Source organism: Giraffa tippelskirchi, chromosome 11 (genome assembly GCF_054371585.1).
Source record: "Giraffa tippelskirchi isolate mGirTip1 chromosome 11, T2T-mGirTip1v1.2.pri, whole genome shotgun sequence".
Taxonomy (NCBI): Eukaryota; Metazoa; Chordata; class Mammalia; order Artiodactyla; family Giraffidae; genus Giraffa; species Giraffa tippelskirchi.
The window spans coordinates 124,908,705-124,933,055 of NC_137285.1; the positions used below are offsets into that span (position 1 = coordinate 124,908,705).

Genomic DNA, 24,351 nt, shown 5'->3' on the forward strand with positions numbered 1-24,351 from the left:
AACTTATCTTCTGTTAAATTCCACATAAGCAACTTTCCTGCAGGAGAGGCAAAGTAGAAAATCAGAGAACATATTAAAAGGAGAGACAGGGCATTTGAACAAGGTCTCAGATTCATCTGCTTCCTCATTTCACATTTACTACTTATGTATTAGACACCGTTCGAGGTGTTGGGGATTTAGCAGTCAATAAATCAAAAAATTGCTGTCTCTGTAGGACTTAATCTTTTTCTAGAAAGATGGAAGATAAACAAAATACACTATTTAAAGGATATAGACAAAAATAAAGCAGGAAAAAGGGATATGTATTGTTGGGAGAGGCTGTAAGTTTAGATGGGTGGCCAAGGAAGGTCTAGCTGAGCCAGTGATTTCAGTAAAGCCAGGCCAAAAGTGAAGAATGTTCCAGGCACACAGTGAACATCAGATTCAAAAGCCTCAAAGCAAGAATCTGCCTATATATTCAAGAAAAAGCAAAGAGGCCAGCATGGCTGGAACAAGGTGACAGAGAGAAAGAGCAGGATGCTGGGGAGAATCTGGTAACTGGGGAAGGGAGAAAGGAATCTAGGCTAAGAAAGGTACATGAGCCAGGGACTGGCTTGCTATATATTATGACTAGAAGGGAAAGAAAGTCACCATAGTGCCACCACTGTGTCCACAGCCCCTCTAAAATCATGTCAGTTCATCATATCCCCTTATCTGGGTTATCCGCTCTTAGAGGACAGAAACCGTATGCCATTTGCTCTGCACATTCTGTACCTGGTACTGGCCTAGCACAGATTCACTACTTGCTGAACTGAACTACCATTCTTGCAACATAAGCACAGGACTGGACATATAGTACATAATTACCCTGGTAATACAGAGTGTAAGCAGGACTAAATGATAAACACAGATAAACACAGATAAACTGATAAATACATCCTGAGAGGCAGGGTAGAGACTCTGTGTCTTTAGACCAAAGAGCACAGGCTTTAGGTGAAATTCCTTTAGGTCAGGCTTTAGGATTAAAATTCCAGCTCTGTAGAGCTTATCAATTGTGTAACTCAAGTCATTTCAGTTTTGTGAGCTTCAGTTTCCTCATTTATAAAATGGGTGTGTACTGTAATCTGCTCATAAAATAATCCTTTGTGGTAGGGATTAAAGCGAAAGTCGCTCAGTTGTATCGACTTTGTGACCCCATCCATGGAATTCTCTAGGCCAGAATACTGGAGTGGGTAGCCTTACCCTTCTCTCCAGGAGATCTTCCCAACCCAGGGATAGAACCCAGGTCTCCTGCTTTGCTGGCAGATTCTTTACCAGCTGAGCCACAAGGGAAGCCCAAGAATACTGGATAGTGGTAAGGATTAAGTGAGATAATTAATGTACAAAAATGAGAATAGAATTTGGTACAAAGAGATGCTCAATAAATTACTGCTAATTGTCAAGCCATATTTAAAAAATGCAATTTGTTGTCTAACTGAGAAGTTACAAGCATATTCTGCTGTTTGCAACATGGAGGCAACCCCTAAAACGGAAGATAACCATGTTTTTGCATATTAAATTTTATTTTCAATGCAAAAACAAAAAACCAAAACAATTTTTGCAAAAATCAAAGCTTTTTTGTGCTTTCCTTAAATTCATTCCTTATCAGACTTGTCACAGATGGGCTGCATTGGTAGGGCAGTCAAAAAGCAAAAACTGTTTCCCAGTTTTGTGACTCATACAGGACCTCAGTATCTCTAATACAGCACAGCAAGATTGTATGTGGAGAAGACTCTGTCCTGAGACAGAACGCTTCAAGGTCTCTGACACACAAAGGTGATGAGAAGGTTGAGAACCTCAGGGTCTTTGTAGAAGCTTATAATTCTGGAAGTAACATCTGTTGGTAGTATGTATATGGAGAAATAGAAATAAAAGACAGACAATAGTTACTGTGAGCATGAATTTTGTTTCTGTTCCAAAGTAATAAGGATACACAGCAAAAACTGAGAGGCAACACAGAATCTGTAGGAGCCAAGTAGGAAGGCCAAATCAAAAGATATATATTGAAATCTTCTGGACTCACAAAGCTATGGATTTTTAGCTCTCAGAATAATCACACATCTCAGAACTGATAATCACAGCTATTTACAGATGAGAAATTCAAGACACAGGGAGACAATAACTGCTCAAAGTCACAAACATACACAACTTATTGCCTGGAAATACAGGGCTGAATATATTCCTACTAGAATGTAAGCTTCATAAGGGCACTATTATTGTCATTTTGTTCACTACTTTATCCCCAGCACCATGGACAGTGCTCACACAGACAATAGGATATGTTTTGTTGCTGAATGAATGAATAATGAATGAATAAATGAATGAGATAAGGTCTCTGCTCTTAAACAGCTCCTACCTAGTGGAGAAGAAAATCATGCAAATAATGTTAGCATCAATGTATGCAATATATGCTATGATAAAAAGGGTAAAAGTGCTAAGAGAGCAAATAGGTGGTGGCCCTTACATCAAGGGAACTCTGGTAAATGGTGATGTTTGTGCTGAGTCTTGAGAGAGGAATTAGAATTAAGCAGGCAAAAGAGAAGGGTGATGGCAAAAGGGAAAACTTTAGGAGAGATTACAAGGCTGAATAAAAGTAGGGCAAGGGCAAAAAAAATGTAGGGCAGGGTTTCTTTGTGCCATGGATTACTTTGGCCATCTGGGGAAGTCTATGGGCCTCTTCTAGTAGTATTTTTTTTTTTTAATGAATAATGTAAAATACATAAGATTACAAAGAAATAAAAGTTATCAAAACATTAAAAAACTGTGACACAGCAATATATGTGTTTTATTAATATACAACAAGATTAAGTTTCAGGTTTAATAATTACTTTGGTTTAATAACTACTGTAATTTTGAAGTAATGACAGGAATAAACGACATTCCAAGATATCTTCAGTAACTGAAATGGGGTATGAAAATACCTGTGATTTCTATAGTTGACAGCATCACAGGTACTGTCAATATCACTAGGCTCTAGTGCTTACACTCACAATTGGAAGAAATGTTCAGTTTTCGTTGCTGCTGTGCTACCGTTTAGTTGCCGAGTCCTGTCCGACTCTTTGCGACCCCATGGACTGCAGCCCGCCAGACTCCTCTGTCCATGGGACTTCCCAGGCAAGAATACTGGAGTGGGTTTTTATTTCCTTCTCCAGGGTATCTTCCTGATCCAGGAATTAAACCCATGTCTCCTGCTTGGCAGGCAGATTCTTTACCGCTGGGCTACCTGGAAAGCCTCAATTTTAGTTAGAGGTTAATAAAAATAAACATGTAATTATTTTTCTATCCAAGATCACCTACCCTGACTTTAATCCTTGGATTCCTGAGGGCTTATGGATCCAGTGCTAAGAATCCTTGGCCCTAGGTGTATACTGAAGAGGGACAAAGTTGGTATAAATAGAGACAAAGGTAGAGATCTAACAGAAATTTCAGAGACACAGCAATTTAATGGATATGAGGATTTGATGGTGAAAAAGGAAAAGAGGTGTATCTAAGCTGATACTCTGGTTTCTGGACTGAGGAATTTATGATATACAAAATTAAGATAACTGACAAGGCCCACTTAGGTTCAGAAAGGCTTTCATACTGCTTAAACCTTTAGGCTTGAGAAATATAATTGTTACTGATTAAGATGATTAGCAATTCCTCCAGACCCTGTCATGATTAGAAAGATTTATGAAGACAGGACTGTAGCCTGCAGAGTCAGATATCTGTTGATAGATAAGTGAGAAGAACATACCTTTCAAGCTTAAGTGCATTGCTCTCTCTACCAGAATGCTGACTGTGAAAGTTCCATCTGACTCAGGAGGGCCCTCCTGGGCTGGGCAGACTTCAGCTGTGGTGTTGTTGCAGGGGACCTGGGTGGAGGCTAGAGACTTCTGGTGGCCATGTGGTGGAGAGAGCTGGATCTCATCAATTCCTCTGGGGACCTGCTCAGACTCACTGTGGCTGCTGCAGTCCATGGAGTCCAGCTCATGGGTGGGCCCAGGATGTGAAGAAAGAGAGGAAAGAACCACATGAACTCTCAAGGCAGCTCCCGAGAGGTTGGAAGCGTTTCGTCCAAATAGGGGATAAACACCTGCAAGAGGATGGAAGAGAATAAATCAAGGCAAGCAGGAACATTTTCTAAACCTGGAGATGTTCACCTAGGGTACTTGTGGTCCTCTCTCGTTTGGTAGGGCCACAGGGCCTAACATATCAATTTGCAAAAGGAACTGTGAGGTTAATATACACTGTGAGAGTTTTTACTGTCTCCCCTGCAACCCCCCAACTCTATCTGAAATAATGGAAAGCAATGAGAAGGCTGGATTTCAAGCCAAAGCTGAATGATTACCAGGCACAGCTGCTATAGAAGGAATTCATGAGCTGAGGGGGTAGCTAGACTTAAATGACTTCTGGAGTCTCTTAAAAGTTTAACATTTGATGAAATCAAGAGTAGCCTGTCTTTTCTTCCATAAGTCCCACTAGTTCCTCTTCTTAGGCCTGTTATTAGGAAGCTGACTTGATGCTCAATTTAGCCTGTTTCACCAAATAAATAGGTTTTGACAGTAGCCCTGAAAATCATCTGGAAGGGAAAGAGGAGGTGGTGGCAGGAGGCAAAAAGAAAAGGGAGTATCTGTTAAGTATTTTTCAAGTGCTAGAATCTCAGAGGGGTTAAGTAACCTGGTGAGATGACCTTTCCAATAAGTGGCAGATTTAAACCCAGGGATATAACTTTTCTGGTTTGCTGGGTACTAAAATGAGATTTTATTTACAGAGCAGAGGGTACTAATAGTTTTTTTAGAATCTCAAAGTTTGCTTCATAAGACTCATTCCAATTAACAGGGCAGCAGAGGATGAGATGGTTAGATAGCATCAGACTCAGTGGACATGAATCTGAGCAAACTCCAGGAAACAGTGAAGGACAGGGAAGCCTGATGTGCTGCAGCCCATGGGGTCACAAAAAGCTGGAAATGATTTAGATTGAACAACAACAAACAATTCAGGAAAATGGACTTTACTGATTCACAGATTGCAATAAGAGGGAGTCTTTCCTGTCTTTTTGTTTTTAGGCAACCTGTTTTTTTCCCATGCAATGTGTAGATTATTATGATTATCACAGGCACAAAATAAGGGCAAGTCATAGAAAGGAAGATACCAAAAGCAAAACTGTTAAATCCTTATCCTCAAGAAATTTAATAGTACTTGGAAAGACTGTTGGATGGATGATTAGATGAACTGATTGCAACCCATTCAATAAACATAAAATGCTACACTTTGTATAAGGCCCTTTTACAAGTGGATAAAAAGCTGACAGGAGTAGGGGAGGGGGAAGAGTTATTTATGTTCAAGTTCTGATCCTTAAATCTATATTCAGTTTCCCAGACCTACCTGCTTTAGCACAGTGAAGTTATAAGCCTGTTTTTATGAACTTTAGTTCAAGTGAGCTCTGCATACTTCAAGGATTTTTTTTGTAGTCTCTCTGAAGTGACTCTAGGCCAGCCCAGACAAAATAGGGCACACGGCATTTGATGAGGTGCTCACCAGAGTCAGAATTATACCTGCTGGGTCCAGACAGAATCAGAGAAGCTAGGATAATCACCCTGATATTCAGTCCTCCTTTAACTTGGGCTACCTACTCAGTAACAGGGTAGGAGCACAAGGCTAACAGAGCTAAGACAGGGTTGTGACTCAGTTTCTTCAACTGTATGGTGAGGAAAATTACCTTACATGAATGTTAAGGTATATAAATATGACATTTGTAAAGAGTCTAGCCTAATCATCTTCAATTCATTCTGTAGCACAGCTGCCAGACTTATTTTTCTAGAAAGTAAAGCTATGTCACTCTTCTATTCAGAACTCATTAAAATAGCTTTCCAGAGCTCTCAGAAAAAAGCTTAAACTCTCCTGCTTAGACGAGGCTTCCCACACAATCCTCCTGCTCACCTCTCTAGCTTCATTCCCCACCATTTCCCAACCTATATATCCTGTGATCCAACAGCACCAAATTACTTACAACACGTAAAATGTATCAGGCTGCTTCCTGCCTCTGTGCCTTCACCCATGCTGTTCGCATTTAGAAAACTGTTTTTTCCCCCTTTTCTTGACTTATTTTTAAATCCTTTGAAACTCAGGTCAGTCATCACTTCCACTGACATGTCATCCTTGGATCAAAGATCTGTTGTGTCCCTGTGCTCCCACAGTGCCACTGAGAATACCTTTTCATAGTTCTTATACTTCATTGTATGTATTTACTACTCCACTCTCCCATTAGACAACAAGCTCATTAACTATTTTTGACTCATCTTTTGAATTCCCAGGGTCATGTACATAGAGCAAATACTGAACAAATGCTTGAAAGAAAAGCACCCATAACGCCACTTGCAAAATACTACCTTTTTCCTTTCTGTCTTGTGAACCAGTTAATTACCATGTAGATTTTCTGATCCCAAGATGTGTTGACCAGAGAGAAAGGATATCCTTATCTCATTAGCAGGTATACTTCTCAGTGTATTTAAAAACCAACATTTTAGATTATCATATAGGCTCTTATACATGGGATTAAAGGTAGATCCTAAATTCACTCATTCTTATTTTACATGTATTAACTGAGGACTTACAGTGTTCTAGGCACTGTGTTAGGTGCAACAATCTGATGAATTTGGATGTACTTTAAGGCTACAAAGTTCAGAGCCAGTTCTTATATCTTAGACAGTATACCTTAGGCTCCACTAAGGTATACTGTCACTAGATAATGCCCTTCTTAAAGCAGTCAGCAGACCTCTTTCGGAAATCTCTTTACTTTCAAGAAGCATTACTAAATTACTGTTAATTTTTCAACATGCAATAATGGACAGAATACTTACTAATATGTGACCTTGGGCAGTTACCCAACCTACTTGAGCCTCCACTTTCATGACTGAAAAATGAGCTTGATATCTATCTTATAGGTTTCTGGGAGGACCAAATAAAATAATGTCAGAGAGGTTATCTCACATGGTGCTTGTCACAGAGCAGAAGTGCTCAAACCACAAGAGCTAAGGCTGTTCATCACTTACCACTGACAGTGAGTGTTCTTGCTGACCTCTCCCCAAGTCTGGTCAAGTCCACATAGGCTGAGCCAATCCAGCTGTCTGTCCGGTGGGGCCTCTCCACACTCTCATTGCCATAAGCCCGCCACACTTGGATCTCTAACCTCTCCTCTCTGAAGTACCAAAGCAGTGATGGGTTCCTAGTGACTTCTGCTCTTTTGGATGCCTTGAAAGTAACCAAGACCTGCTTTTTGTTTGTAGATTCCTTAGGCTTCTTGAGAGGGGTCCAAAAGCCTTCATGATCATACAGCTTGTAGCGGAGGTAGCAATATGTATTCTTATGAATGTGGTTGTGGCCGGCAAGCAGCACGCAATGGATGGGCAGCCAGAGCCTCGGGGTGGAGATGGTGACAGTGGCTGGCTCCTCTACATCCATCTTGACAAAATTCTTCAGATTATTCTCAAAGCTCCAGCCCAACAGCTCAGCAGCTTCCAATACCCGCTCTCTGTCTCCAGGATGGGTGAAGGAAACTGAAAGCTCCAGACCACCCACAATCTTCTGCATGAGTTCCAAGCCATGAGGCAGGCCCCCCTCTTCTGGGAAAATGATAGGATACCATCCTGTGATCCCTTATGAGAGAAAAGGAAGATTTTCAATTATTGTTTTAAAAGTAAAAAGACTAACCCACTTTCTTCCTAAGAGCCACCATCACCCAGGTCCAACGTAGAAAAGAAAACATAAACCCACAGTGCACTGAAGTTTGTTTCATCTGACCACTGAGACACAATGAAATCAGGTGGAAGAACAAAGGTTAGGAGCCAGAAGATCTGAATTTTCTCCTTGGCTCAGCCCCAAACTAGTGGTTCAGTCTGGGTAAGCCATTAATTTCTTTTAGCCTTATTTCATTACCTGACAAATGGGAAAAACAGTGCCAATCTTGCTTACCAGACAAAGTTATTATGATTGTCAAATGAGATAATTGTTCTGGAAAAGCTTTGAAAGAGAATTAAAAATGTGAAATATTATTATGATACGAAGAGTACAATGGAGAAGGCATGGGACAGGATCCGGAGATCTGAGAGATGTCTAGCCACGGGTCTTTTACCAAGGGAACTGCCACTTACTAAAAACATACAAAGGACCAGGCACTAGATTTCAAAATAAAAATTTTAAATACTAGCTACTTGTTACTGGGTATCCACTATGTGTCAGAAATTCTCTTATGCTTTATACATATTGTGTTCTAAGTTGCTTCAGTTGTGTCCAACTCTTTGTGACCCTAAACTGTAGCCCGCCAGGCTCCACTGTCCATGGGATTCTCCAGGTAAGACTACTTCAGGGGTTGCCATGCCACTCTCCAGGGGATCTTCCTGATCCAGACATCAAACCCATGTCTCTTATGTTTCCTGCATTGGCAGGCGGGTTCTTTATCACTAGCGCCACCTGGGAAGCCCTTATACATATTACATCATTTAATTTTCTTGATAACCCTGTCAAGTTCTGAGGATTAGTTCAGTTCAGTCGCTCAGTCGTGTCGGACTCTTTGTGACCCCATGAATTGCAGCACGCCAGGCCTCTCTGTCCATCACCAACTCCCGGAGTCTACCCAAACCCATGTTCATCGAGTCGGTGATGCCATCCAACCATCTCATCCTCTGTCGTCCCCTTCTCCTCCCGCCCCCAATCCTACCCAGCATTAGGGTCTTTTCCAATGAGTCAACCCTTCGCATGAGGTGCCCAAAGGATTGGAGTTTCAGCTTCAACATCAGACCTTCCAATGAATACCCAGGATTGATCTCTTTTAGGATGGATTGACTGGATCTCCTTGCAGTCCAATGGACTCTCAAGAGTCTTCTCCAACACCACAGCTCAAAAGCATCAATTCTTCAGCGCTCAGCTTTCTTCACCGTCCAACTCTCACATCCATACATGACCACTGGAAAAACCATAGCCTTGACTAGATGGACTTTTGTTGGCAAAGTAATGTCTCTGCTTTTAAATATGCTATCTAGGTTGGCCATAACTTTCCTTCCAAGGAGTAAGCGTCTTTTAATTTCATGGCTGCAATCACCATCAGCAGTGATTCTGGAGCCCCAAAAAATAAAGTCTGACACTGTTTCCACTGTTTCCCCATCTATTTCCCATGAAGTGATGGGACCAGATGCCATGATCTTAGTTTTCTGAACGTTGAGCTTTAAGCCAACTTTTTCACTCTCCTCTTTCACCTTCATCAAGAGGCTCTTCAGTTCTTCTTCTTCACTTTCTGCCATAAGGGTGGTGTCATCCGCGTATCTGAGGTTATTGATATTTCTCCCGGCAATCTTGATTCCAGCTTGTGTTTCTTCCAGCCCAGCGTTTCTCATGATGTACTCTACATATAAGTTAAATAAGCAGGGTGACAATATACAGCCCTGACGGACTCCTTTTCCTATTTGGAACCAGTCTGTTGTTCCATGTCCAGTTCTAACTGTTGCTTCCTGACCTGCATACAGGTTTCTCAAGAGACATGTCAGATGGTCTGGTATTCCCATCTCTTTCAGAATTTTCCACAGTTTATTGTGATCCACACAGTCAAAGGCTTTGGCATAGTCAATAAAGCAGAAATAGATGTTTTTCTGGAACTCTCTTGCTTTTTCGATGATCCAGCGGATGTTGGCAATTTGATCTCTGGTTCCTCTGCCTTTTCTAAAACCAGCTTGAACATCTGGAAGTTCACGGTTCATGTATTGCTGAAGCCTGGCTTGGAGAATTTTGAGCATTACTTTACTAGCATGTGAGATGAGTGCAATTGTGCGGTAGTTTGAGCATTCTTTGGCATTGACTTTCTTTGGGATTGGAACGAAGACTGACCTCTTCCAGTCCTGTGGCCACTGCTGAGTTTTCCAAATTTGCTGGCATATCGAGTGCAGCACTTTCACAGCATCACCTTTGAGGATTTGAAATAGCTCAACTGGAATTCCATCACCTCCACTAGCTTTGTTCGTAGTGATGCTTTCTAAGGCCCACTTGACTTCACATTCCAGGATGTCTGGCTCTAGGTGAGTGATCACACCATCGCGATTATCTGGGTCGTGAAGATCTTTTTTGTACAGTTCTTCTGTGTATTCTTGCCACCTCTTCTTAATATCTTCTGCTTCTGTTAGGTCCATACCATTTCTGTTCTTTATCGAGCCTATCTTTGCATGAAATGTTCCTTTGGTATCTCTAATTTTCTTGAAGAGATCTCTAGTCTTTCCCAATCTGTTGTTTTCCTCTATTTCTTTGCACTGATCGCTGAGGAAGGCTTTCTTATCTCTCCTTGCTATTTTTTGGAACTTTGCATTCAGATGGGAATATCTTTCCTTTTCTCCTTTGCTTTTCGCTTCTCTTCTCTTCCCAGCTATCTGTAAGGCCTCCTCAGACAGCCATTTTGCTTTTTTGCATTTCTTTTCCATGGGGATTTTCTTGATCCCTGTCTCCTGTACAATGTCACGAACCTCTGTCCATAGTTCATCAGGCACTCTGTCTATCAGGTCTAGTCCCTTAAATAGGACACTAATCCACACTTTACAGATGAGCAAATGAAAGCTCAGAGACCTTCCCAAGTTGTTACAGCTACCAGGCTGTATAGCTAGCATTTGAATCCAGGTATAGCTGGCTTTAAAGTCTACAATCCACCTATTATAAATTCATAATGTCTAGAATCTTCAGGATCAGATTTGTTTACAATTAAAAAATTTTTCAGATTTTAGAAAGGTAATATGGTATATAAAATTGAATACTATGTACTAGTCAGTGGTCACGTAGGTCAGGGGTTAGTAAACTTATTCTGTAAAAGGGCAGATGGTAAATATTTTAGGCTTTTCAGCCATATAGTCTCTGTTGCAGCTATTCAATTGTGTTGTAGTGAGAAAGCAGACATAGACAATATGTCAATGAATGGGCACAATGTGCTCCAATAAAACTTTATATAATCAGGAAGTGGCCTAAGTCAGAAAATACTCAACAGTCTCATGTCAGTTGGTGGCAGGTTTGGCTGCTTAACTAATTAAAAAAAACATAATTTTCTGAGATTTTTTGATTTCATAATTATGTAAAGCAGTTTATAGACTGGTATAATATTCACAGCAATTTTCTGAGATTTTATTAATTAAAATTACAGATGAGATGATTCAGACTTATTGAGATGAATTTCCCAAAGGTCACTTGTGGTGTTATGACTTAACGCATTTAATTTTGCCAAGTTTTCATTTATAAAATGAGAATGCTGAAACGAGAACGTAGATCTCCGAGACTCCTTTTGACTTTAGTCTAAAAACCTACAGCTTTGGTTTAGTAATTTCTCATCACTGGGTATTAATTTCCTCACAACCAAGTGGTTCTTAACATTATTTGGTCACAGATCCCTTTGGTGGTAATGAAAGTTGGCCCAGAAAAATCTCAAATATAAATACACAAAGAATTTCACACCATTTTAGCACTTAAGAACTGCTGCATAGGACTGTTCCTCTGGCTCTGTGATTCTATAATTGAGATTACTGGCAGGATTGAACAAAACAGAATGTTCACTTTAGAATAACTGACTATAAAGACAACTGGTACATTCCAAGTTGTCAAAAGATTTATTTCCAAGTGGTTAAATTTAATTTGTGAAGATGGGATTTCTCAGATGGTGCCTATTCGCTGACAAACTAGGTAGTAAGTTTCAGAAGGAAAGAAACCATGTGGCCAGCCCTGTGCAGAGATCTTTTATATGTATAACTTCATTGAATGCTTCACTAATCCTGCAAAGATCTTATTACTTCCATTTTTAGAGATTACATTTAGGGAGCTGAGAGATGAAGTGACTTGTCCTAGATCACAAAAAGTGACAGAAGTGAGATTTGAACCCTTTATCAAGTTGTAGAGACTTCTTTCTGGCAGGCACATAGTATCTGCTTATTGAGTATTGCTCAAATTTCAATTCACAGTTAAAACTGGGAGATGTGTGATAAAATTTTGGAAAATAGATCATATAATCCTAGGGAGGAAGATGGGCAAAAGAAGGAAAGTTAACGTTTACTGAGTGCCTACTATGTGTTAGGTACTTTACATATCCTATCTCACTGAGTCCTACCTCGTAGATTTGTTACCATTAGCAGTCTCCACCTATATGGTAAGTGGGACTCAAGAGGTCAAGGTCACTGAGCTAGTAAAAAGCAGGATGGGACCAATATTTCCAGACTGCTGTCGTGGTGGTTGTACCTTCTTTCAGGTCTCTATCTCACAGCTTCATTCCTTCTTCAGTGAGACAGAAGAGTATAGTGAAAAAGAATGGGCAAACCTGGGTTTGATTTCTAGGACTCTACTACGTGGCTGTGTGGTTCTGACAAATCACTTAAGCTCTGTGAGCCAAAATTTTCTCATCTGTCATATGAAGATAATCCTAGTATCCCTGACAGTAAGAGTTACCTTGAGGTTCAAATGAGATCTGAGAAAATATTTTACAGAGTGCTATATAATGCAATAGGTATTGCCATATTTATTATAAGTAGTATCATCACCATTCCCTTTCCTGGGGGAAGATGACAGTACAGTGTTTTGAGCTTCTCTGCTTTATTAGAAGACTTATGAAATAACTAGCAAAGGATTTAAAATATTTTTGAGAAAACTTCTGAGGTATTTGGGAGAACTCAGAAGTATGTCCTAAGGGGTCTCCCCCCGGCCCTGCCCATATCTTGCAAGAGAGCCAAACAAGATAATCTTGAGCAGGGAAGTGAACAGGAAAGGATAGTATTAGAAAGTGATAACCCAGGATCCCTACCAGATCTCTTGATCAGCAGATCTTTTGTTGGAATCTTTACTACTCCAAGCAGATAATCTTTGAATGAGTGGATACTGGTTATATCACTGGCTGTTAAATCAAACGAAAAAAAGGGAAATTAGTTGGTGGTCTACTGACTAAAGGGCTTGTGTTACAATATAGCCATATGAGAATCCATTTACACTCAGTGAATTTCAGTGTTGGAAGGTGCATTAGAGATCATTTTGCTCCAGTGAAACCTTGAATACTTTTTAAATCATTTAAATTAAATCATTAAGTATGTGTATACCCACACTTAAGTAATTTTACTTTGAAAAATTCAGGCATACAGAAAAGTTACAAGAATACTTACGAACTCCTATATATCCTTCACCTAGATTCACTTGCTAACAACTTGACACATTTGCTTTACTTCTCTACATTCTCTTAAACACACTCAATACATATTCTACATATTTTTGCTATACCCTTTAGAAGTAAGTTGGAAGCGCTATACCATTCAAACCAGAACTCTTTTTAATTGTGACTATGAGCCATTTGTCCTCACCTGACTTGGTATCTTCATGATAAACAGCAAAAGTAACTTCTGCAAACTCTAACAGCTCTGCCAGGAAACAGGTTTCTCCACTGCAGTGCTGGGTTACCAAGTTACATGAGAACTCACTGTGATGGGAGAACTCAGGGCAGAAGGAACAGGCCACAGGGCGGGTTTGGCGCTGTTCTCCCTTGGGCAGGAAGGACAGATGAGTGGTGACAAAGGCATTAACCCCGACTGTGGCACTGAACTGCAGAGCAGGTTCCTGCTCAGCCAAAGCCCTGTAGGGGAGAAGGGTGGGAATATCAGAAATGAGAAGGATGTAGTGTCAGAAATCAGTAGACTGCCTAAGAAACATCACCATTTCCACAAGGCCACCAAGAACACTCACAGACCATATTTCCTATCTAGGCTTTGGCAGTGCCACAGTGTGTTTTCTTAAGTAATAGCGATGTCACAGCGTACGTGTGTATGAAGGAGACAATATTTATCTGCCTACTAGAGTGATACTACAAGGACATTCCACTGCCCTGGTCTGGCTTCTTGCCCCTTTTTCTTCAAAGTGCAACACAGATCAGATGCAGGACTTAAAAAAACTGCCTGCCATCTAATCTGACTTTCCCCATGAGTTCCCAGAGAGAGAAACTACTGAATTTCTTATCTATCATTAAGTCTCTCTGAGATCTGAGTATTGAAATTCCGAGTCCTTCTCTGTCAGCTCAGTTCAGTTGCTCAGTTGTGTCCAACTCTTTGTGACCCCATGGACTGCAGCACGCCAGGCTTTCCCGTCCATCACCAACTCCTGGCTTACTCAAACTCATGTCCATTGAGTTGGTGATGCCATCCAATCATCTCATCCTCTGTTGTCCCCTTCTGCTCCCACCTTCAATCTTTCCCAGCATCAAGGTCTTTTCAAATGAGTCAGTTCTTCGCATCAGGTGGCCAAAATCCTGAAGTTTCAGCTTCAGCATCAGTCCTTCCAATGAATATTCAGGACTGATTTTCTTTAGGATTGACTCGTTGTATCTCCTTGCAGTCCAAGGGACTCTCAAGAGTCTTTTCCAACACCACAGTTCAAAAGCATCAATTCTTTGGTGTTCAGCTTTCTTTACAGCCCAACTTTCACATCCATACATGACTATTGGAAAAACAATAGCTTTGACGAGACGGAACTTTGTCGGCAAAGTAAAGTCTCTGCTTTTTAATATGTCAGTTACATAGTAATTAATTTATTTAACACTATGTTTATGATTGTGACATGGGCTGGGTCTTACCCAGAACAAGTACTCTATTATACATAAGTTTCATGCCTCCGTGGCTTTTGCACATGTTCTTCTCTTTGACTGGAATGATTTTCGGCTTTCTTGGGCATTTTGATTAATTCCTACTTTTAAGACTCAGATTAAGATATTTTGAAGGGCCCCGAATGCAGGTTGGACCTTATCCTCTGGACCACTACCCTAGAACGTAGTGAGTACCATCTAGGGGGTTCAGAGGGTAAGCTATTTGGGCATAGGAAAAAAATTATTAAAATTTCTAGAGTTGTTATTTCATATATTAAACTTTTACTAGTCTTATATATATTAGTATAGCAGTACATGAAGATGACTCATAAATGAATAAGTATCCACATACTTAAAGAGTATGCTAATTTTTTTTTATTAATAGGAATGTAGAATTAAAATTAGGAAACCACTGCTACTGACAATGAGAAACCATCAGAAGTTTGACTATATGGTAGAACATGATTAAAAAACTGCCAGAAGTTTGACTATATAGTAGAACATGATTAAAAAACTACCTTGGTATCTCACTAACACTAAGATGTTTTGAGTGGTTACTGGAAAAGTCTATTTGGAAAATTTAGTGAGGAAAAGTATTAATTAGACTGAACATATTACCAGCTACTTTCACATCAGATCTCACATGGCAGCAATCCCAATAGTTATTTAGCGACTATGAAGTTAAAGGTAAATATTCTGACTCTTAAGTTGTAACAGGGACCAAATTAAGGAGCATTTGCTTCTTTCTTGAATTCATGTCCAAAGTGAGCTAGCTTGCTTCAGGATCATGATCTATTTATTCCTTTTTAAAAAAATATATTTATATTTATTTGGCATGAAGAACTATGGACAGAGGTTCATGACACTGTATAGGAGGCAGGGATCAAGACATTTCCAAGAAAAAGAAATGCAAAAAGGCAAAATGGTTGTCTGAGGAGGGCTTACAAATAGCTGTGAAAAGGAGAGACGTGAAAGGCAAAGGAGAAAAGGAAAGAAAGATATACACATTTGAATGCAGAGTTCCAAAGAATAGCAAGGAGAGATAAGAAAGCCTTCCTCAGTGATCAATGCAAAGAAACAGAGGCAAACAATAGAATGGGAAAGACTAGAGATCTCTTCAAGAAAATTAGAGATACCAAGGGAGCATTTCATGCAAAGATGGGCACAATAAAGGACAGAAATGGTATGGACCTAACAGAAGCAGAAGATATTAAGAAGAGGTGGCAAGAATACACAGAAGAACTATACAGAAAAGATCTTCATGACCAGATAATCACAATGGCGTGATCACTCATCTAGAGTCAGACATTCTGGAATGCGAAGTCAAGTGGGCCTTAGGAAGCATCACTACAAACAAAGCTAGTGGAGGTGATGGAATTCCAGCTGAGCTATTTCAAATCCTAAAAGATGATGCTGTGAAATGCTACACTCAATATGCCAGCAAACTTGGAAAACTCAGCAGTGGCTACAGAACTGGAAAAGGTCAGTTTTCATTCCAATCCCAAAGAAAGGCAATGCCAAAGAATGCTCAAACTACCGCACAGTTGCACTCATCTCACAAGCTAGTAAAGTAATGCTCAAAATTCTCCAAGCCAGGCTTCAACAGTATGAGAACCATGAACTTCCAGATGTTTAAGCTAGATTTAGAAAAGGCAGAGGAACCAGAGATCAAATTGCCAACATCCGCTGGATCATCGAAAAAGCAAGAGAGTTCCAGAAAAACATCTATTTCTGCTTTACTGACTATGCCAAAGCCTTTGACTGTGTGGATCACAACAAACTGGACAATTCTGAAAGAGATGGGAATACCAGACTATCTGACCTGCCTCCTGAGAAATCTGTAGGCAGGTCAGGAAGCAACAGTTAGAACTGGACATGGAACAACAGACTGGTTCCAAATCAGTAAAGGAGTATGTCAAGGCTGTATATTGTCACCCTGCATATTTAACTTATATTCAGAGCACATTATGAGAAATGCTGGGCTGGATGAAGCATAAGCTGGAATCAAGATTGCTGGAAGAAATATCAATAACCTCAGATATGCAGATGATATCACCCTTAGGGCAGAAAGTGGAGAACTAAAGAGCCTCTTGATGCAAGTGAAAGGAGAGTGAAAAAGTTGGCTTAAAACTCAACATTCAGAAAACGAACATCATGGCATCTGGTCCCATCACTTCATGGCAAATAGATGGGGAAACAATGGAAACAGTGGCAGACTTTATTTTTTTGAGCTCCAAAATCACTGCAGATGGTGACTGCAGGCATGAAATTAAAAGACACTTGACCCTTGGAAGAAAAGTTATGACCAACCTAGGCAGCATATTAAAAAGCAGAGACATTACTTAGGTCCATCTAGTCAAAGCTGTGGTATTTCCAGTAGTCATGTATGGATGTTCAAGTTGGACTATAAACATAGTTGAGCACCAAAGAATTGATGCTTTTGAACTGTGGTGTTGGAAAAGACTCTTGAGAGTCTCTTGCACTGCAAGGGGATCCAACCAGTCCATCCTAAAGGAAATCAGTCCTGAATATTCATTGGAAGGACTAATGCTGAAGCTGAAACTCCAATACTTTGGCCACCTGATGGGAAGAACTGACTCATTGGAAAAGACACTGATACTGGAAAAGACTGAAGGTGGGAGGAGAAGTGGATGACAGAGGATGAGATGGTTAGATGGTATCACTGACTCAATGCCCATGAGTTTGAGTAAACTCTGGAAGTTGGCGATGAACAGGGAGGCCTGGCATGCTATAGTCCATGGGGTCACAAAGAGTTGGACACCACTGAGCGACTAAACTGAACTGATTTATTTGGCTCCACTGGGTCTTAGTCATGGCATATGGGCTCTTTAGTTGCAGCATTTGAACTCTTACTTGTGGAATATAGGATCCAGATCCCTGACCATGGACTTATCCTGGGCCCCGTGGATTGGAAGCATGGAGTCTTAGCCATTGGACCACCAGGGAAGTCCCTAGTTCGCCTTCTTAGCCGAGCACTTGTTATGTGCTGGAACAATGCTCTGTGGTGGGGGTACAGAGAAGAGTTCAGGCAGTGTGTGCATCCAGAGGAATTCACAGCCTAGTGGAGGAAAACTCATGTCTGCAAATAATGGAAACAGACTGCTATGTGCTGGAAAATGGAGCTAATAGACAAAGGACAAAGCACTAATTCTATCAACATGTAGGGAGAGATGGAGGAAGGCTGCAAAGCCTTGACGAAAACGGAAGTTTGTTTAGAGGACAAAATAAGGAAGAACATCCAAAGTAGAGAGAAGAATGAGCAAAGGAGGCAAGAGAGGGCCATGCTGTTTATACAGAGAAACAGTATTTCATGCAGAGAAAACAGCAATGCAAAGGCCCCGAGGGAAAGAAGAGCATGTGTGCAGAAGCAATAAGAAAGCCAGTGGCTGGAGTGGAGTGAGCAGAGCAGTGACTACCAGGAGGAGAGGAGATCATAAAGATAATGGCGTCAGATCACGTGGGGTCTTACAGCCATTTAAAAGCTCTGGCTTTTACTCTAAATGAGATGGAAAGGCATCAGTGGGTTTTAAGTAGATGTGTGTCAAGATCTATTTAAGTTTTCATAAGCTCACTGGCTTCTGTACTGAGAACAGACTAAAGGGGAATGAGCCAGAAAAACAGAAGGTAGTACTCAGAGTGAACATGAGGCTATAGAGGATCTGTAATAGTGATTGGTCTTGGCATGGTTGGAAGGCATAGGGTCTGACCTTGGGTTAAGGGGTGAGTAGGGTAGAGGGCTTCCCTAGTGGCTCAGATGGCAATCTGTCTGCAGCGCGGGAGGTCTGGGTTCGATCCCCAGGTCAGGAGGATCTCCTGGAGAAGGGAATGGCAACCCACTCCAGTATTCTTGCCTGGAGAATCCCATGGACAGAGGAGCCTGGTGGGCTACAGTCTATGGGGTAGTAAAGAGCCGGACATGACTTACAAGACTCAACAGCAGCAGCAGCGGCGGGGTACAGGACAAATTGCTGCACAAGGTCAAGGAACTAAGTTGCTAATAACAGTTAAAACAGCAACATTTGCAAGTGATTTATTCATTTATATTCCTATGTGCTTTCTTAAGAGAAAAAGAAAAGAGCAGAATTGTGGTTAATAAACTGAAGATTGTACCCAAGGAAGTTTTATGTTATTTGAGCATCACAAATCATGTGGACTGCAGTGGAGAAAGGTTTGGTTTGAGAATTGCTTTTCTAAGGTGAACTTACTTGGCTGCTGCTTGCAAACCACAGGCTCTGATAATCTGGACTGAGATGGAGATGGTTCGGGTAGCGAGAACTCCCTCTGCTGTCCTTGGAGTACGCTTGTACCTTAGGCCCACATCCAGTAAACCTGAAGAATGAGGGTGAAAGGAAAAATCAAAGGTTGGTTGAAATAATCTTCTGTTCTACCAAACCCTAAGTCCTAGTCAGGAAGGAAGGAAGAGATTAAACACTATAATCCTAATGAATAGTAAGGGGCCTTAGCAGTGAAACAATCTGTCTATGGTCAGAATCACATTATATTATTGTACTTTAGAATTAATAAAGCAGAATAGAAGTCACAATTTTCACTTTACATCTATGAAAACTATAGCTCAGAGATTCAACTGCTTGTCAAAAATCACATAACTAACAGAGGCAGAATGTAATCCTTGTTATTTTTACAGAATTGAGATGGACTCTAACCTTTGTTTTTTTAAATCTTTAAAAGGTTTTTACACTCACACATTTCTATCACCCTCCTACTACCACCACCTGAAACACCTTCACATGCCATCTTTTAATAAAAATTCTCCTGGACTTCCCTGGTATTCCACTGGTTGGGAATCTACTTGCCAATGCAGGGGACATGAGTTCAATCCCTGGTCCAGGAAGATTCCACGTGCTGCAGGGCAACTAAGCCCAAGTGCTACAACTACTGAGCCATGTGCCCTAGAGCTTATGCTCTGCAACAAGAGGGCCCACATTTATCAACCACAATTCTGCTCTTTTCTTTTTCTCTTAAGAAAGCACTTGCTGAAACTAGAGAAAAAGTCCACATAGTAACGAAGACCCAGCACAGCCAAAAATAAAAATAAACATTTTTTTAAACATTTAAAAAAGAAAAAAATTCTATCACATTTCAGGGGAAGCTTTTTTTAAGTTTGGGTTGTTTTTAAATTACTTATTTTTGATTGCACTGGGTCTCCGTTGCTGCATGCGGACTTTCTCTAGTTGTAGAGTGGGGGCTCCTCTTAGTCATGGTGCGCAAGCTTCTCACTGTGGTGCCTTCCCTTGTTGCAGAGCACAGGCTCTAGGTTCATGGGCTTCAGTGGTTGCAGCGTGTGGGCTCAGTAGTCCCGGCTCTTGGGCTCTACTTGCTCCACAGCATGTGGAATCTTCCTGGACCAGGGATCAAACCCATATCCCCTGCACTGGCAGGTGGATTCTTATCTATTGTGTCACCAGAGAAGTCCTCAGGCAAAGCTTTAAGGAACAACAGAACAAGCTGATCAGTGAGGGTCAGGAGGAACAAATTAATCTCAATCTAACAAGATAAAGCCTTTTGTTTGGGCAGATCCTCTCCAGTAAGAGGGAAGAGTAACTTGATTTATGAGGCTCATGCTAGTTATTCATGATGTATCTGGAGGATAGTTCATCTTGCTGGAACCATTAGGACAGAATTCAAAACTCCAATTCTAACTAATCCCTTCTTACTTTAAATCCTGACTCTCTCCTCCCTCATAGTGAATTTCCAGTTCATGCTATTTTCTTCCAATCCTACATCATGTTGCCTTGGAATGATAATTCTCTGAGTATACCTACATAATACTTGGGATTTGTGTCATGAGGGCTTGTCAAATGCTACTGAAGTTAAAGGTGAGATGAGACAACCAACATTTATGTACAGTCTACATAACTATGAATTTTCTAAAATTATATTCAAAATTTGCAGTATGTAATCTACTCATTTTCTAAGAGAAGGTGCCTCAGTTTTTATCAAATTCTTAAAAGGGTAAGTACCACAAAATGTGAAGAATCACTAATTTAGAGAGAAAAGGGATATTCATATAGACTGCCTTTGAAAGGGAAAGGTAAATGTCTTCAATTACCTGATGATTGGTTCCTCAGTTCTTTCCTATTCTCAAGCCTAGGGGTTAAAGGGAGATTAAAGATTTGTATGCCCCCATCCTCACAGTGCTGCATGGTTACCAAGGCACAGATCCTCGATAATGGCAAGGTTCCTTTGGCGACCAACTGGTCTCTCACATTAGGATAATAGTATCTGTAAGCCACAAAAGCACAAGCTGTCAGTTGAAAGAATTAGGTGGACGAATGATTCAGTCTGTCCTTGGGATAAGCTTTCAGTATCTAGTTTTCTTTGGAGCCTGATTGTTCTATATTTGTGGTATGCAGCTGTGGTTGTGTCTGGCTGGATTTACTGCCCATAACCTGCAGGAGGAACCCCATAAATTATACTCTGTGTTCAAGACAAAGCTCAGCTTCTCACAGGTTTTCTGTTGAGGAATCAGCATCTGGCTTTGCCCTTTGGGAGTAGCCGCTCCTGACAACATCCATCTTGCAGCACAGGTGGTTCTGTGCCATGAGTGGAATTATTATTTCACAAAGGCTAGTCTTCTGGTGGTGGGAAGAACAGATTACAAGAAATGAGTCTAGAAGTGGAGAGACCAGTTAGGTGGGTATTACAATAATTGAGGCATGATACAGCAAGGGCCTGAACAACGTAAGGCAAAAAGAGAAGCAGAAGAAAGGTGACTAATACATGTTAAGTGACAGTAGGAGATAAAAATGAAAACTTCTCTTCCAAATGTAAGTAGTGGTTAGAAGCAAGAGATACAAACTGCTCCCAAAAGCCTAATAATTTAACAGATTATGGTAAAAGCTGGATAACAGTCACTACCAAGCTCTTAAATAATATTAAACAGGGCAGAAGGGGTCACTTTGCTTACTTACAATTCAACCAGGGCTAATTAAGGGAAGGATGCTCTATGACTGTGCACAGGAATGGATTATCCATACTGTACCTGCACCAGATTTCAAACTGGACTCCACCTCCAGGGACAAGCCCATGTGCAGAGAAGGCACTGAGCAGGAGTCTTTGCACTGGAACTTCAGCTGGCAACAGGAGAGAGTGATGGTGTTCACTGTTAAAGACAGGGTCTGGAACACAGAGTGTGGTTGCAGATCTGAAAGGCTTCAGGGTGATTCCTTTGGAAAAGAAAAGAAGTTCACAATAATTCAACACATCATCAAGTGTCTTAAATGTAGTAAGAGAGAATGTTAATATCCAGTATTGTTCAATTTTATCCTCACAATAGACTGTAGCCCGCCAGGCTTCTCTGTCCTTGGAATTCTCCAGGCAAGAATACTGGAGTGGGTAGCCATTCCCTTCTCCAGGGGAAAAGAAAGCAGGTATTTATTTCTCCTGCTACACAAATGAGGATATGGATACCTTGAGGTTACACAGTAAATCCAAAGGTCTTAGAGCTAGCAGGTCACAGACTTGGAACCAGAATCTGTATCTTCTGACTGCATTACTCCTACCAAGGTCCATTTCCCTAGTAGCTATGGTACCCCCTAAGGTGCCATGATAATACAGAAAAGATTCCTTTGTTGGTGGACAGTGTGTGAGAGCTCCAGCACTTTCTTTTCTTTACTTTCTTACCAGCACTTATTAATCTATTTAAAAAAAATATATATATAGCCATCTCAGTGAGTATGAAGTGGTACCTTATGACTGTTTTGATCTTTATCTCCCAAGTGACTAATAATGTTAACCATCTTTTCATGTGCTTATTAGCCATTTCTATATAGAGGAGTGTCTATTTAGATCCTTTGCCCATTTTTAAATTGGGTTGTCTTTTTATTTCTGATTTGTTAAGAGTGCTTTCTATATCCTGGGTACAAGTCCATTATTTGAACCTCAAAACCAATACTGGCAGCACTTTCACAGTTACTCAAGGACACACTCAGAATGACAGAAAATTTGAGTCACCCAACTTGCTCATTCTCAGCTGAGATCAAACAAGACGACACTTTGTCCTCTTGTTTTGGCTCTCAGAGATGATCAGAGGATGGAGATAGTAAGGGACAGTACAATGTAGTGCAGGAGCTCTACATTAAGGCCAGTTGGACAGGGTTTAAATGCCAACCTTGGCACTTGTTAGTGGGGTGGCCGCAGTTACTAACACTCTGAACCTTGCTTTCTCTTCTGTAAAATAAAGACACTAGAATCTACCAGGGTAAGTTGCTTTAGGATTTAAGATTATGATCTATGTGAGATATGTATATGTACATATTTCCCCTAGAAACAATGGTTCAGTATTCTCTTAATTTAGCGCTCTTGATGACCTTACAGAATATAATTATGATGGATAATGAGAATCAACTGTAAGTTAATAGATAAGAGTAAATAGGCTTGTAAATGATGTTAAATGAGACAAAATGTAAATGATTGATGGATTTACGTAAAGGGTATATAGAATTCTTTGTACTATTTTTGCAACTTTTCCATAAATTTGAAATCAAATCAAAATAAAATGTTACAAAAATAATGTAAGAAAAGCAAAAACTCAGGCTATCTCCTGCATTGCCCAGGTAAGACTAGAAATACCGAGGAACACAAGACTCACTCAGGAAGAAAAATCTCTAAGTATATTCAACAAAAGAGCCACACAAGAATGAGAAGGCTTAATCTCCCAAACCTACCATTTTCAAGGAACTCAGGTGCTTTCAGCACATTGGACTGTGAGTCTTGAACTGGAAAGTAGTACTGGACATAACAATCTGCTTCTCCCCAGACTGTGGCCTGAAGAGGGGCGAGCCCTTTAACCTTGTCTACAAGGAGTTCAAAATGGTGCTCCATCAATCCACTTCCATGGTCCCTTGCCTATGAAATGAAACAGAGATGCTGGTGAGCTTTAAAGAGTAATTTGTATAGAGTGTTCATGCTTATCTGTACAGTCTGAGAAGAGATGAAGAAATAAACAGATACTTAACATTCATTTGTGTATAAATCTCACGACTGCTCACTGTAATCAGATCAGGGTGCATTTACTCTACACTGTGAGACTTGGTCAATATTAGGAAATCCATAAATGTAATTCAGTGCACTAATAGAGGAAGGAAAAAAGTGACTGCCTCAATAAAGGCTGAAAAGATATTTGATAAAATTTAATCAGATGTTTCTGATTCTTCATACACTAAGAATAGAAGGCTATTTCCTTAACGGGATAAAGAACACATATTTGAAGCAGCTAAGGATTAATTATGTTAATTATTCTTTTTAATGACGCTAGGAGTAACACAGAATGTTTATTAGTGGAGAGATAGTAAATACACTGTTACTGAAGGTACATCTAATAACAGTAATGTATTTATTACTTACTCTGAGCCTTGCACTTATTAATTTGACATGTATAGTCAGTAATAGTGGAACCAGGGTCTGAACTCAGGTAGACTGACTCCACAGTCAGTGTTCTTTACCTCAATTGCAGACAGCCTCAGCAGACACTAGATAAGTGATTATTGGGAATACTCACCAAAGGGAAATTCAGGATTCAGATAAGGGTCAGACTGTGTGATTTTTATGCGTTTAAGTGTCTAACTACTAATCCAAAATATGTGTAACAGAGATCACATTAGGTTTTTGCCTTGGAATCTAAAACCGTATGTCAGTGACAGCTGTTCAAAAAAGTTCCTTAGGGAAACAGAAAACTTGTACTT

General features: G+C 40.4%; 2 protein-coding genes across 10 annotated transcripts in view; one reads left to right on the forward strand and one right to left on the reverse strand.

Annotated features, from left to right (window-relative positions):
- The window catches only part of DNAJB13 (DnaJ heat shock protein family (Hsp40) member B13), a 171,083-nt gene that overhangs the window by 99,578 nt on the left and 47,154 nt on the right, over positions 1-24,351 (forward strand). The gene's annotated exons all lie outside the window — the stretch shown is intronic.
- Positions 1-24,351, reverse strand: part of C2CD3 (C2 domain containing 3 centriole elongation regulator) — a 120,779-nt gene that overhangs the window by 42,455 nt on the left and 53,973 nt on the right. For 8 of the 9 annotated variants that reach the window (XR_014068403.1, XR_014068404.1, XR_014068406.1 and 5 more), the window contains exons 17-24: positions 23,335-23,515; positions 21,651-21,834; positions 20,718-20,890; positions 18,853-18,976; positions 13,356-13,624; positions 12,809-12,898; positions 7,053-7,655; positions 3,755-4,093 (exon numbers count right to left, since the gene is read on the reverse strand). Coding sequence is in view for 5 of the 9 variants with exons in the window: in XM_081539557.1 (XP_081395683.1) it covers positions 3,755-4,093; positions 7,053-7,655; positions 12,809-12,898; positions 13,356-13,624; positions 18,853-18,976; positions 20,718-20,890; positions 21,651-21,834; positions 23,335-23,515 (1,963 nt within the window). In the remaining 4 variants the exon portion in view is untranslated. The remainder of the gene's footprint in view (positions 1-3,754; positions 4,094-7,052; positions 7,656-12,808; positions 12,899-13,355; positions 13,625-18,852; positions 18,977-20,717; positions 20,891-21,650; positions 21,835-23,334; positions 23,516-24,351) is intronic. The other variant, XM_081539562.1, reaches the window with a different exon arrangement.